This window comes from Oncorhynchus kisutch, linkage group LG11 (assembly GCF_002021735.2).
Source record: "Oncorhynchus kisutch isolate 150728-3 linkage group LG11, Okis_V2, whole genome shotgun sequence".
Lineage (NCBI taxonomy): Eukaryota > Metazoa > Chordata > Actinopteri > Salmoniformes > Salmonidae > Oncorhynchus > Oncorhynchus kisutch.
In genome coordinates, this window is record NC_034184.2 from 39,542,811 (window position 1) to 39,556,832 (window position 14,022).

Sequence of the window (14,022 nt, forward strand, 5' to 3'; positions counted from 1 at the left end):
TAGCGTCAATATATCCCTTCACTGGAACTAAGGGGCCTAGACCAAACCATGAAAAACAGCCCCAGACTATTATTCCTCCTCCACCAAAATTTACAATTGGCACTATGCATTTGGGCAGGTAGCGTTTTCCTGGCATCCACCAAACCCAGATTTGTCTGTCGAACTGCCAGATGGTGAAGCGTGATTCACCACTCCAGAGAACGCATTTCCACTGCCTCAGAATCCAATGGCGGCAAGCTTTGCACCACTCCAGCCGACACTTGGCATTGCGCATGGTTATCTTAGGCTTGTATGCGGCTGATCAGCCATGGAAACGAGTGGAGGCTGTTGAGAGGAGTACAGCTCATAATACTGTCTGGAACGGAGCAAATGCAATAGCATCAAACACATGGAAACCATGTGTTGGATGTATTTGATACCATTCCACTTATTTCCGCTCCAGCCATTACCATGAGCCTATTCTACCCAATTATGGTTGAGATTGCGTCACCTGTGGATCTGTTGGGGCGGTATGCGAATTGGAGTGGGTCTTGGGTATCCGGGAGGATGCTGTTGATGTGAGCCATGACCAGCCTTTCAAAGTACTTCATGGCTACCGACGTGAGTGCTACCGGGCGGTAGTCATTTATGCAGGTTACCTTCACTTCCTTGGGCACAGGGACTATGGTGGTCTGCTTGAAACATGTAGGTATTACAGACTCGGTAAGGGAGAGGTTGAAAATGTCAGTGAAGACACTTGCCAGTTGGTCCGCGGATGCTTTGAGTACACGTCGTGTATGCATCTCTGTGTGTGGTGTAAAGGCGGTCTAGAGTTTTTTTTCCTTTGGTTGCACATGTGACATGCTGGTAAAAATGTGGTCAAACGGATTTAAGTTTTCCTGCATTGAAGTCCCCGGCCACTAGGAGCGCCACTTCTGGATGAGCATTTTCTTGTTTGCTTATGGCCTTATGGAGTTGTTTGAGTGCAGTCTTAGTGCCAGCGTCGGTCTGTGGTGGTAAATAGACGACTATAAATAATATAAATGAGAACTCTCTTGGTAGATAGTGTGTCAGTGTGTCAACAGCTTATCATAAGGTACTCTACCTCAGGCGAGCAATACCTTGAGACTTCTTCAATATTAGATATCGCGCACCAGCTGTTATTGAGAAAAAGACACACCCCCACCCCTCGTTTTACCAGACATAGCTTCTTCTCTGTTTTGCCGGTGCATGGAAAATCCTGCCAGCTCTATTATCCATGTCGTTATTCAGCCACGACTCGGTGAAACAAGATATTACAGTTTTTAATGTCCCGTTGGTAGGGTAATCGTAGGTCATCAATTTTATTTTCCAATGATAGCATGTTAGCAAGTAGAACGGATGGCAGTGGGAGTTTACTCGCTCGCCTACGGATTCTCAGAAGGCAGCCCGAACTTTGCCCTCTTTTCCTCCGTCTTTTCTTCACGCAAATGATGGGGATTTGGGCCTGTTCCCAGGAAAGCAGTATATCCTTCTCGTCTGATTTGTTAAGGGATATAGCTTCTTCTAGTTCGTGGTGAGTAATCGTTGTTCTGATGTCCAGAAGTTATTTTCAGTCATAGGAGACGGTAGCTGCAACATTACATACAAAATAAGTTAAGAAATAAGTTGCAAAAAAACTGTTGGTTAGGAGCATGTAAAAAGTCAGCCATCCTCTTCGACGCCATCTTATCAAAACATGGTTTCCATGTGTTTAATGCCATTCCATTTGCTCTGTTCCAGCCATTATTATGAGCTGTCCTCCCCTCAGCAGTCTCCACTGATGGAAACCCATTTCATGAAGTTCCCAACAAACAGTTATTGTGCTGACGTTGCTTCCAGAGGCAGTTTGGAACTCGGCAGTGAGTGTTGCAACTGATAACAGACCATTTTTAGGCACTGCGTGCTTCAGCACTCGGCAGTCCCGTTCTGTGAGCTTTTGTGGCCTATCACTTCGCGGCTGAGCTGTTGTTGCTCCTAGACGTTTTCACTTCACAAGAACAGCATTTATAGTTGACCGGGGCAGCTCTAGCAGGGCAGAAATGACTTGTTGGAAAGGTGGCATCCTATGACGGTGCCACATTGAAAGTCACTGAGCTCTTCAGTAAGGCCAATCTACTGCTAATGTTGTGTGCTTGATGTTATACACCTGTCAGCATGGGTGTGGCTGAAATAGCCAAATCCACTCATTTGAAGGGGTGTCCACATACTTTTGTATATATATGTATGTGAGTGTGAGACAAGCAGAGAATTCAAAGGTCAGCTTAGTGGCATTCATTAGTGTGACATTATACATGCATGTGTATGTTCTCAATACCCAACACGTAACAGCCCCAGTAGAGCTATATAAGATCTGGCACCAAGATCAATGAGAACTTATGCAAACCAATGTACTCGAAAGCAGCTCAGCCAAGCATATGGAAAGAACCTCTGTGGCATCACAACACTTTGCTGTCCTTGATTTCAGCCAGGTATGATGATATTGTGGGTTTAGGAGACCTTGCAGGAATAACACATTATCCATGAGTAGTCCAGCAGCAAAGAGAGTGATATTGCACCGACTCGTGTCACCCACTAAGCACTGAATCATTGTCATGATTCATAAAGGCCCAGTGCAGTCAAAAATGCAATTTTTCTGTGTTTTATATGCAGTATATTTCCACAATGCCCTTTGCACAAGAGCTGTTTGAAAAGACTGCCTGAAATTTCAGCCTGTTTTGGTGGGACAGAGCTTTGGTCTGCCTGGTGACATCACCAGGAGGTAAATTAGTTAATAGTCCAATAAGAAAGAGAGTTCCAAACCTCTCTGCCAGTAACAGCTAGTTTCCCCCTCCCCTCTCAGACCACTCCCAGACAGTCCTAGCAAAATTATTGCTTGAGAAATTGCTCTTTGCTAAGAATCTATGTGTTTCTTTTTGACCATTTTAATTGAAAACAATCACAGTAAGGTACTTAATTGTTACACCAAAATGATTTGATGTTGAGATTTTTTTTAAATGGCTGCATTGGACCTTTTTAGCTCTTGTATATGAAGCCTTGGATATCTCTTGCAAATATACACAATATTTCCCCCATGCTCCTCCCCCAACATGGAGTCCTCTGACCCTGCAGTCCTGTTATTGGCTCTGTCTTACTTTGTCAAACAGAAGGTCAGACTCTATTGTTATTACAGAGACCTCCATGTCAAACTCACCTGCCCGTACCTACTTGTCCCTACCTTGAGGCCCTACAAGAAGTCTCTACAGATGAAAATAAACTCCCTCCCCTTACGTAACCTGCTGTATCCTTTGTGATGGAGGAACTTACCTGCTCACTCAACTGATGCCTGGCAACCACCGCACAAGCACCTGGGCTCACACCTGGTGCCACTGTAAGCAAGTGCGTAATCAGTGCTCCACTGACTGAAGGCTTAGTGGAGATTCCATTACCTCTGCCTGAATGCAACAGGCTTGATTCTTCAGCTGATGAAAATAGGTCAAAGGTCACTCAAATGGTGTCTCTATTTATGTGGACAATGAGAAACACTGTTGACCCATATTCACATATTCAGCCTGCAAGGCTTTGAAATAACCGGAATACTTTAAACATTGAATCGCCTGACTATATGAAATATCACATACCTAAACCCATAAATAAATGTAAAGTATCTGTAGTTTACCACATTGTCCTGAGTGGATACAGAGTTCAAATCCCTTTGAAATAATAAGACTGAAAACAATAACGCTTTCTTAACTAACCAAAAGACAACTTTTCCTTAAATTTATAACACAACTCTCAGTGGTTGTATTGTTCTTTTCCTCATGCTAACACAAGAAGTACCATTTCTTGTATTTCAGACTAAGATATAGAACTGGCTCATAAACGACCATCAGTTGTCATGCCACATGTCATGCCACTTTTAATCCATTACCCTTAGAAACAATGTACCTGCCACTTTTTCCCTCATATTCATCTTCACCTTCAACTTTCTATTGCTTTACATCTTGATCTCTTATTAATGCATTCTCACATCTCCAAATGCATTCTCACTTTGCATCCCCCACCCAGTCCATCATAAAACATTCACAGTGTCTTCAAAATGTCAATCAAACATGATACATTATTGCAACTAAGCCACGTGACCCAAATAACTTATTTTTTGCAGCAAATCAACAGTAGATAACACACATATGTGCTCCACAGACCACACAGAAATGCAATAGGAAGCATGTACATGCTCCAACATTCATACAGGCACAGGTGGACACCCGCTCATTTACGTTCAGTCAGTCAAACACTGGTGAGCCCCAACAAACCTAAATCACATGTACTGTAAGTAGTCCAGGATCCTTTTCCAATGACACTGATGGGTTGTGAAGGCAGGGTGTGTAGAGCTGGGGAGCATTGAGGACAAGGGCTTTTTCAGTCCCATCACTCACATCCCTGGTTCGGGATTAAACATCAGTATTCATATGTGGTTCACTGAACACCTGTCCATTCTACTCCAGGTCACCAAACGAAGGCCTCAAGCAGCCAAGTACTTCGCCCAGTGAGGAGAGCTTCCTGATGCGGGCTTCCAAGGGCCTCCTGGAGCCCTGGGTTCGGCCCTTGGTGTCTCCAAGTCAGCTGTCCTGAGTGCAAGAGGAGAGACACGTACTGTAGTCACATACTCAGAGGTCACGATAGAGGAGAGAAGACAGGAACACACTAGCCAGGTATTCCCAAGAAGTCACTACTGTAAATAGACATTCAGTTATTGTATTCTTGTTTTTCTTTACAATAGATTGCATTGGTAAGAAATTGGCCAATGATAAGGTTTTACGTTCTGAAGGCTGGGCCTAAAATACTGTATAAGAGATCATACAAAAGAGGTTCTCTAGTGATTCTTATGTTGAAGATGTAAAGAATATTGTGTTGTATTGTTTATTGAGGAGCAACCAGACGCCGCACTTGACATATTTATGAAAACAATTTTACTGAGTTACAGTTCATATAAGGAAATCGGTACATTTCAATAAATGAATTAGGCCTGGGAGGTCATTTGCCGAACCACTGGGGAATCAAGCCCAGCCACTGGGGAATCAGGCCCAGCAAATCAGAGTTTTTCCCCACAAAGGGCTTCATTACAGATAGAAATACTCCTCAGTTTCATCAGCTGTCCAGGTGACGAGTCTCAGACGATCCTGCAGGTAAAGAAACCGGATGTGGAGGTCCTGGGCTGGAGTGGTTTCAAGTGGTCTGCGGTTGGACATACTGCCAAATTCTCTAAAACAACATTGGAGGCGGCTTATGGTAGAGAAATTAACAGAAAATTATCTGGCAACAGCTCTGGTGGACAATCCTGCAGTCAGCATGCCATTTGCCCGCTCCCTCAAAACTTGAGACATCTGTGGCATTGTGTTGTGTGACAAAACTGCACATTTTAGAGTGGCCTTTTATTGTCCCCCGCACAAGGTGCACCTGTGTAATGATCATTCTGTTTAAATCAGCTTCTTGATATGACACACCTGTCAGTTAGATGGATTACCTTGGAAACTGAGAAATGCTGATTTCCTGTAAAATGTGTGGCCAACATTTTTGAGAAATAATCTTTTTGTGCAAATGGAACATTTCTGGAATCTTTTATCCAGCTCATGAAACATGGGACCAACACTTTACATGTTGCGTTTATATTTTTGTTCAGTATAATAATCATGCACCCAGTAAGAAACTGACTCTAAAAATGGCTAAATCCCTGTGGATGATGAGAAATGGAAGCATTATTGTTGAGAGGGACGAGGCAAAAGGAATGGCAAATAAGTCTGTCCACACAGCCGATTGGCAAACGTACTGTAAATTGAGAAATCCTGTGACTAAACAAATAGAAGAAGAAACTAGTATGAAACAAAAATAAATAAGTAAGTAAAAGATTATAGTAAAATCTTTGGAGCATCATAAATTATATTTTGGGGAAAAAGGCAAACTCGGCTCCATCCTGCATTGAATCAAATGTCTCATTCATCACAAAACCCTCTGATATTACCAACTACTTTAATGACTTTTTCATTGGCAAGATTATCAAACTTAGGCATGACATGCCAACAACAAACTCTGAACCTTCGTGTCCATGCATAACTGACCAAATGAAGAAAGACAAGCATTGTAATTTTGAATTCTGTAAAGTTAGTGTGAAACATTTTGAATGATTGTTGTCTATCAATAATGACAAACCACCTGGTACTGACAACTTGGACAGATTTTACTGAGGTTGGTAGCGGACTATATTGCCATTCCTATTTGCCATCTCCTCAATCTAAGCCTACAGGAAAGTGTGTTTCCTTAGGCCTGGAGGGAAGCAAAAATAATTCCGTTACCCAAGAATACCTTAAGCACTAGTTCAAACAGCCGACAAAACAGCCTGCTATGTATCAAAAACTAAAAGCATTGAATTTGGGACAAATCATTCACTAAACCCTAAACCTTGGTGTAACCCAAGATTGTAAACTGACATGGTCAAAACATATTGACGCAACGGTAGCTAAAATGGAGAGAGGTCTGTCTGTGATAAAGCGCTGCTCTGCTTTCTTGACATCACTATCAACAAAACAAGTCCTACCGGCCCTAGTTTTATCACACCTGGACTACTGCCCAGTTATATGGTCAGATGCCAAAATGAAGAACAGAGGCAAATTACAGTTGGCCCAGAACAGAGCAGCACGGCTGGCACTTAAATGTACATGGAGGGCTAATATCAATAATATGCATGTCAATCTCTCCTGGCTCAAAGTACAGATCAGATTGACTGCATCACTACTTCTTTATGAGAGGTATTGACATGTTGAAAGCACCTCACAGCACATTGCGGACTGTGAAGAGACACACACACACGCGCACTCACATAGGGCTGTGGTGGTCATGACATTTTGTCAGCCGTTCATTGTCGTGCAAATAACTGGCAGTCTCACAGTATCTCACCGTTAATTAACATAAACACATTTAGCATCTTCTGGCTTCCACGCAAGTCTAATAAATCTATGTAATTTAGCCTACACCTTCACAATAAATCCATTATTTGTTTTAGACAGGTCTAAAGAAACATGATATGAAGAAAATGTATTACATTTTCAGAATAGCATACTCTGAGTTGTTCTTACGTTAGGCTCTGATCTGGCTATGCCATATGGCTGTGGGCTACACTAGTTCACTTAGCAGACAAGATTTGTTTAGAATTCCGTGGAATTATTTTATAGTATTAGTATAGTATTTGTTTTCAAACGTTGGATTTTTATTTTAATTTTTTGAATTTTACCCCATTTTTCTCCCCAATTTCGTGGTATCCAATTGTTTAGTAGCTACTATCTTGTCTCATCGCTACAACTCCCGTACGGACTCAGGAGAGACGAAGATTGAAAGTCATGCGTCCTCCGATACACAACCCAACCAAGCCGCACTGCTTTTTAACACAGCGCGCATCCAACCCGGAAGCCACCTGCACCAATGTGTCGGAGGAAGCGTTTTGAGGAAGTGTTTTGATTTTTAATACATTCTAACACTGCATGATGGGACTCGAATGATGATTTGAAAAAAGTTGTTTGAAAGGCATGACCTCGTCTTTGTTTTTAGCGCAGGCTACATTGCACTTCATCAGTCTGTCATTCACAAATTGAGAAACACTTGATAATGCCTCAAATTTCCCAGCGGCATCCCCTTTGTGTGGCCGTAATGCCCCCTAATGGCCGTAATGCCCCCTAATGGCGATCATAATAAATACTAAATACAGTGTCTCATAATGGGATAAAGCAATATTTGGTAGTGAGTTTTGTTGAGGCTCTTAGGATGGAAACCACTTGCAAATATGTTTGATTGAATGTCTAAAAATAGAGGAGCCTGTCACGACTCCGACCGAAGGACACTCCCCGTTCGGGTGGCGCTCGGTGGTCGTTGTCGCCGGCCTACTAGCTGCTACTGATTATTTCCTCCCCCTCCTTATGTGTTGATTGTGTGCACCTGTTTTGTGTTAGGTAGTAGGCTTTATTAGTCAGCCGGCCCGCAGGGTTCCTTGTGCGGGATTAATTATTGTGATCGTCTGTTTGGTGTACTATTGTGCACGTCTATGGGTTTTGTGTTTTTCCCATTTTGTGGTTTTCCCTGGACAGTTTAAGTCCCCCTGTTTGGGGCATTTGTTTGTTCAGTACGCCCTGTGTGTTTGTGAGGGTTGGCTTATGTTCAGCGTTTTTTCTCAGTGCATTAAAATAGCACTCACCTGAACTCTCTGCTTCCTGCGCCTGACTCCTCACCCACTACACTCAGACCGTTACAGAGCCAGCGTGTTCGCAAGTCACCTTCCATCCTTTCATTTATTTCCAAATATTCCTAAGGTAGATGACCTAATAATACCATTAGTGCCACAGGTTATAACAGCATGATTTGTCTCGATAAAATATTAAACTCCCTGCTTTTGAGCCAAAATATCAGGTCTTTATTTAACCTCTATAAACTGATGAAAATCAACTTTTTGACACAGGCCACCATCTTTAAAAAATAATAATTAATTGTTGGACATAAAAGACTTTAAAACATCAGCTTCAAGGAATTTCAATTTTGGACATTTGTGCCCAAATATTCCAGGCATAATAGAGAGACATATGTGATCTTATACAAATAATAAGAAATAATAATTGATTGGATTTAGGCCTATGTGGCGCTTTTCTACCAACTGAGGTACTCAAAGTGCTTTACATAGTAGAGGGAAACTCACATCATCCACCATCAGTGTGTAGCACCCATCTCCGTGATGCACGGCAACCATTTTTGTGCCAGAACGCTAATTCCACCTCAACTATCAGGTGGAGAGGTGATATATGCCAATTTGGAATGAAGGGGATAATTAGGTGGCCATGAAGGAATGTAGCTAGGTTGGGAATTTAGCCATGAAACCAGGGTGAACACACCAGTGGAGGGTATACCCACTTATTTTTCAGTGGGCATTGCATAACTCGACAGCCTTGGTTTCTCAAATGATTGCCTCGCCTGGTTCACCAACTACTTCTCTGATAGAGTTCAGTGTGTCAAATCGGAGGGTCTGCTGTCCGGACCTCTAGCAGTCTCTATGGGGGTTCCACAGGGTTCAATTCTTGGACCGACTCTCTGTATACATCAATGATGTCGCTCTTGCTGACCGACTCTCTGTATACATCAATGATGTCGCTCTTGCTGCTGGTGAGTCTCTGATCCACCTCTACGCAGACGACACCATTCTGTATACTTCCGGCCCTTCTTTGGACACTGTGTTAACAACCCTCCAGGCAAGCTTCAATGCCATACAACTCTCCTTCCGTGGCCTCCAATTGCTCTTAAATACAAGTAAAACTAAATGCATGCTCTTCAACCGATCGCTGCCTGCACCTGCCCGCCTGTCCAACATCACTACTCTGGACGGCTCTGACTTAGAATACGTGGACAACTACAAATACCTAGGTGTCTGGTTAGACTGTAAACTCTCCTTCCAGACCCACATCAAACATCTCCAATCCAAAGTTAAATCTAGAATTGGCTTCCTATTTCGTAACAAAGCATCCTTCACTCATGCTGCCAAACACCCTTGTAAAACTGACCATCCTACCAATCCTCGACTTCGGCGATGTCATTTACAAAATAGCCTCCAATACCCTACTCAACAAATTGGATGCAAGTCTATCACAGTGCAATCCGTTTTGTCACCAAAGCCCGATATACTACCCACCATTGCGATCTGTACGCTCTCGTTGGCTGGCCCTCGCTTCATACTCGTCGCCAAACCCACTGGCTCCATGTCATCTACAAGACCCTGCTAGGTAAAGTCCCCCCTTATCTCAGCTCGCTGGTCACCATAGCATCTCCCACCTGTAGCACACACTCCAGCAGGTATATCTCTCTAGTCACCCCCAAAACCAATTCTTTCTTTGGCCGCCTCTCCTTCCAGTTCTCTGCTGCCAATGACTGGAACGAACTACAAAAATCTCTGAAACACTTATCTCCCTCACTAGCTTTAAGCACAAACTGTCAGAGCAGCTCACAGATTACTGCACCTGTACATAGCCCACCTATAATTTAGCCCAAACAACTACCTCTTTCCCTACTGTATTTATTTATTTAGCTCCTTTGCACCCCATTATTTTTATTTCTACTTTGCACATTCTTCCACTGCAAATCTACCATTCCAGTGTTTTACTTGCTATATTGTATTTACTTTGCCACCATGGCCTTTTTTTGCCTTTTACCTCCCTTATCTCACCTCATTTGTTCACATCGTATATAGACTTGTTTATACTGTATTATTGACTGTATGTTTGTTTTACTCCATGTGTAACTCTGTGTCGTTGTATGTGTCGAACTGCTTTGCTTTATTTTGGCCAGGTCGCAATTGTAAATGAGAACTTGTTCTCAACTTGCCTACCTGGTTAAATAAAGGTCAAATAAAAAATATAAAAAAATATACTCACTTCTTAAATCTCCACGATGCGTATCACAGTGTAGTGGAGGAATGCGCCGTATCAATAAATAGGGCTGATAGAACAGATCGGAAAGTTTAGCTTAAAATGTTGATCAAACTATTATTTCTTCCCATTTTAGGTGCAGCAATGTACACACGGTAGTAGGCCTATATGTGAATGTTCCAACATGCAATTTGCAGGAAACACAGTTCTAAAATACGCACCCTACAAGCACGCTGTTTCATAGACAGAGATCAAAATATCCTTTAGAAAGATTGCCTCCACATTTCTATGGTGGGACCTTGGCTATAGGCTACTTTGAAGCAAGGTAAGACATGCCTCATAATATGAAGTAAAACAATAGGCCAAACCATCTTCTGGTAGAAGGAAAGGCTTTCCCAAAAACCTCTAAATGTTAACTAGCTACAAAGTAGCCCATGCCTTGTTGTCAGAATGATATCATGATGATTATTTGCGTTAATCCAGTGGCCATTTATTCTGCAAACTCCGTCTCGTGTGCCTGCACACTTGAATTAAAGGATAATTACTCTCAAAAATCTAAATGTCTCAGATTTTCCCGGAACTCAAAAGTGGTCTCCTAATGTGGATTAACCATTGTTATGGGCTTAGAACACATCACTTTGATGTTTTTCTGTTTAAAAAAGTGTGACTTTGAGAACGAAAACCTGAAAAATGTGAGAAAATCTGAAACCTGTGAACTTCGGACTCAGTTTCAATAGTAGGCCTACTATAGGCCAGCTAGGGTTGGCCTGACTGTGAAAGACCAATATGGGATTTATCATTTATAGGTCATTCAGAGTGTATGTCACTGTTTCACCACTACAACACTGGAACACCCCTACTCATACAATAAGTGCCATGGGATTTTGAATGACCACAGAGTCAGGACACCCGTTTTAACGTCCCGTCCGAAAGACAGCACCCTACGCAGGGAAATGTCCCCAAATGTAATCAAGGATTGAAATGATTATGTTTCTGTTTAGGCTTCTTGCGGTCAATTTGCAGTCTACAAATGATTTGTTTTATTATGATCCGGCCCCCCCACCATCCGTTTAATAAAAAATTTGCCCATGGCTGAATTTAGTTGATGATCCCTGATCTAGATACTCCCAATGAATGAAAGAGAAAATGCCCCTCGGTGCCCTGTAACTGAATCCCTTGTTTCCAAGGGGAGGGAAATAAATGAGGCTTTAATAACAAAATATTATGAGGTTGTGAGGCCATCGGTAAAATAGATTCATCATTCACTGTGTTATTCTGCATCCCTGAATCTGATCTGGCCAGGTTATCCATTTGGGTTTGATAAGAAAACATGTATAACACAATAATAACTGTAAGGCTGTAATTGTATTTTCTTTCTAATAAAAGACCAGTCTTCAAACATCCATGAGAGAGGATCAACATGAACGAACAGAATGTGGGTAATAACCACTTGGGGGAGAATGAGGGATAATGGGAGACTCAATGTGACATATGTTGTGTCACAGATAATTAAAATAACCTTAACCTTCCCTAAAGACACAAAACAATACACACACACACACACACACACACACACACACACACACACACACACACACACACACACACACACACACACACACACACACACAGACAGGTACTCACACTTTCCAATATACAGACCAATATACAGAGATCCCCTGATCCATCTATACACTCAACACACACACCTCAGCAGCAATTACCTTCTCTCTGTGTGGTATTATCCCGTTCTGCACCACCTCTGCAGGTCTGTCCGTCTGCTCCTGGGATCCCCGCCGACCCCTGGGCTCCTTCTGGGCCTCGTTCTCCCAGCGGGCAAAGCCTTTGCTCATGGAGGCCTGCCGGTGTGGTCGATACTTCATCTTGGGGAAGGTGTGGGAGCCCCCATCCCCAGCCCCCCAGGTGTGCTCTGACCACAGGTGCTCCGTCTGCGTGGCCTGGCTGGTGGTGGCCCGCTGTAAACCCACAGAGATCCGCTGGGCTGAGCACGTTATCAGGGTGATGGACTTATGCTCCAGGTCAGAACCTCCAGGTGTCACTGAGGGGAACTCAAACATCTCGTCCTCATCTGCATGGAGGACAGTATGACAGGAATGAAACACACTGACCAAGACCATATTAGTTGAAACGCTGTTGGTGTATCACTGAAGTGCTGCTGTACCCTTGAAGGTGGGCATGGTTGGGCTGCTGGGTAGAGAGCTGTGGGTCAGGCCTCCAGGGGAGACACTTTGCAAAGAGGTGGAACGCGGCAGCTTCCTACAGGCCAGTACCAACAGCTCTCTGCACTGCTTATGGCAGTTCACACCGCAATCTGAAACAGAACACATAACAGCACCGTCAGGCCAAAGCCCTCACAGTGCATGCATTGAAAAATCCCAAATGTCTTCAATATGTAGTTCTATACACGTGAACATTACAGTCCATAGAGCCTACCTTTGCACTTGTATCCCTGTTTGATTATTCCCCAGAGCTAAGAGCAACATGTCCAGAGGGGCAGGAATAGGAGGGAGGTGGAAAAATACAAAGGAGTGTTAGGATTTGTAATGTGGAAGCATATTTATGCTGCAAATATGGTCAGAGGGGTCAGTGTAAACCATTGTGTAATACCGTTTTTCTTTTACAATCGCTTTGGTGCAATTTGCACAAATATGTAGTATACTTTCACAACTCTTAGCACAACATTCAGTAACACTTTATTTGGATAGTCCAGCTGTAGTTCTCTACAGACTGTCAATAACAGTTCAACTATCTAGTAACCCTAACTCTAACCTTAACATTATTCGAAACCTCACCGAAACCATAGCCTGCAGTTACTTATCAACAGATAGTATGGGCATCTGTTGAGCATCTACAGTGCCTTGCAAACTATTCATCCCCCTTGGCGTTTTTCCTATTTTGTTGCATTACAACCTGCGATTAAAATTGATTTTTATTTGGATTTCATGTAATGGACATACACAAAATAGTCCAAATTGGTGAAGTGAAATGGAAAAAAATCTACAAATTTGAACAAATTAAAACCGGAAAAGTGATGTGTGCATATGTATTCACCCCCTTTGCTATGAAGCCCCTAAATAAGATCTGGTGCAACCAATTACATTCATCACCCCGAGAACACCATCGGCAGGGACTGGGAAACTGGTCAGATTTGAAGGAATGATGGATGGCATTAAATACAGGGAAATTATTGATGGAAACCTGTTCTAGTCTTCCAGAGATTTAAGACTGGGATGGAGATTCCAAAGGTGAAATAAATCAAATTTAAATAAATTCACCTTGCAGCAGGACAATGACCCTAAACATATTGCTAAACAAACACTGGAGTGGTTTAAGGGGGACATTTAAATGTCTTGGAATGGCCTAGTCAAAGCCCAGACCTCAATCCAATTGAGGATCTGTGGCATGACTTAAAGATTGCTGTACACCAGCAGAACCCTTGAACTTCAAGAATGGGCAAAAATCCCAGTGGCTAGATGTGCCAAGCTTATAGATACGTACCCCAAGAGACTTACAGCTGTAATTGCTGCAAAAGGTGGCTCTTCAAAGTATTGACTTTGGGGGGGTGAATAGT

The 14,022-nt window shown here is 42.8% G+C and overlaps 1 protein-coding gene across 1 annotated transcript in view; it reads right to left on the reverse strand.

Annotated features, from left to right (window-relative positions):
• Positions 1-2,916: 2,916 nt before the first annotated feature.
• The window catches only part of LOC109899698 (ras guanyl-releasing protein 3), a 49,949-nt gene continuing 38,843 nt past the window's right edge, over positions 2,917-14,022 (reverse strand). The window contains exons 14-17 of the mRNA XM_020495144.2: positions 12,885-12,921; positions 12,613-12,762; positions 12,155-12,519; positions 2,917-4,607 (exon numbers count right to left, since the gene is read on the reverse strand). Of these exons, the coding sequence (XP_020350733.1) occupies positions 4,599-4,607; positions 12,155-12,519; positions 12,613-12,762; positions 12,885-12,921 (561 nt within the window). The 3' untranslated portion in view covers positions 2,917-4,598. The remainder of the gene's footprint in view (positions 4,608-12,154; positions 12,520-12,612; positions 12,763-12,884; positions 12,922-14,022) is intronic.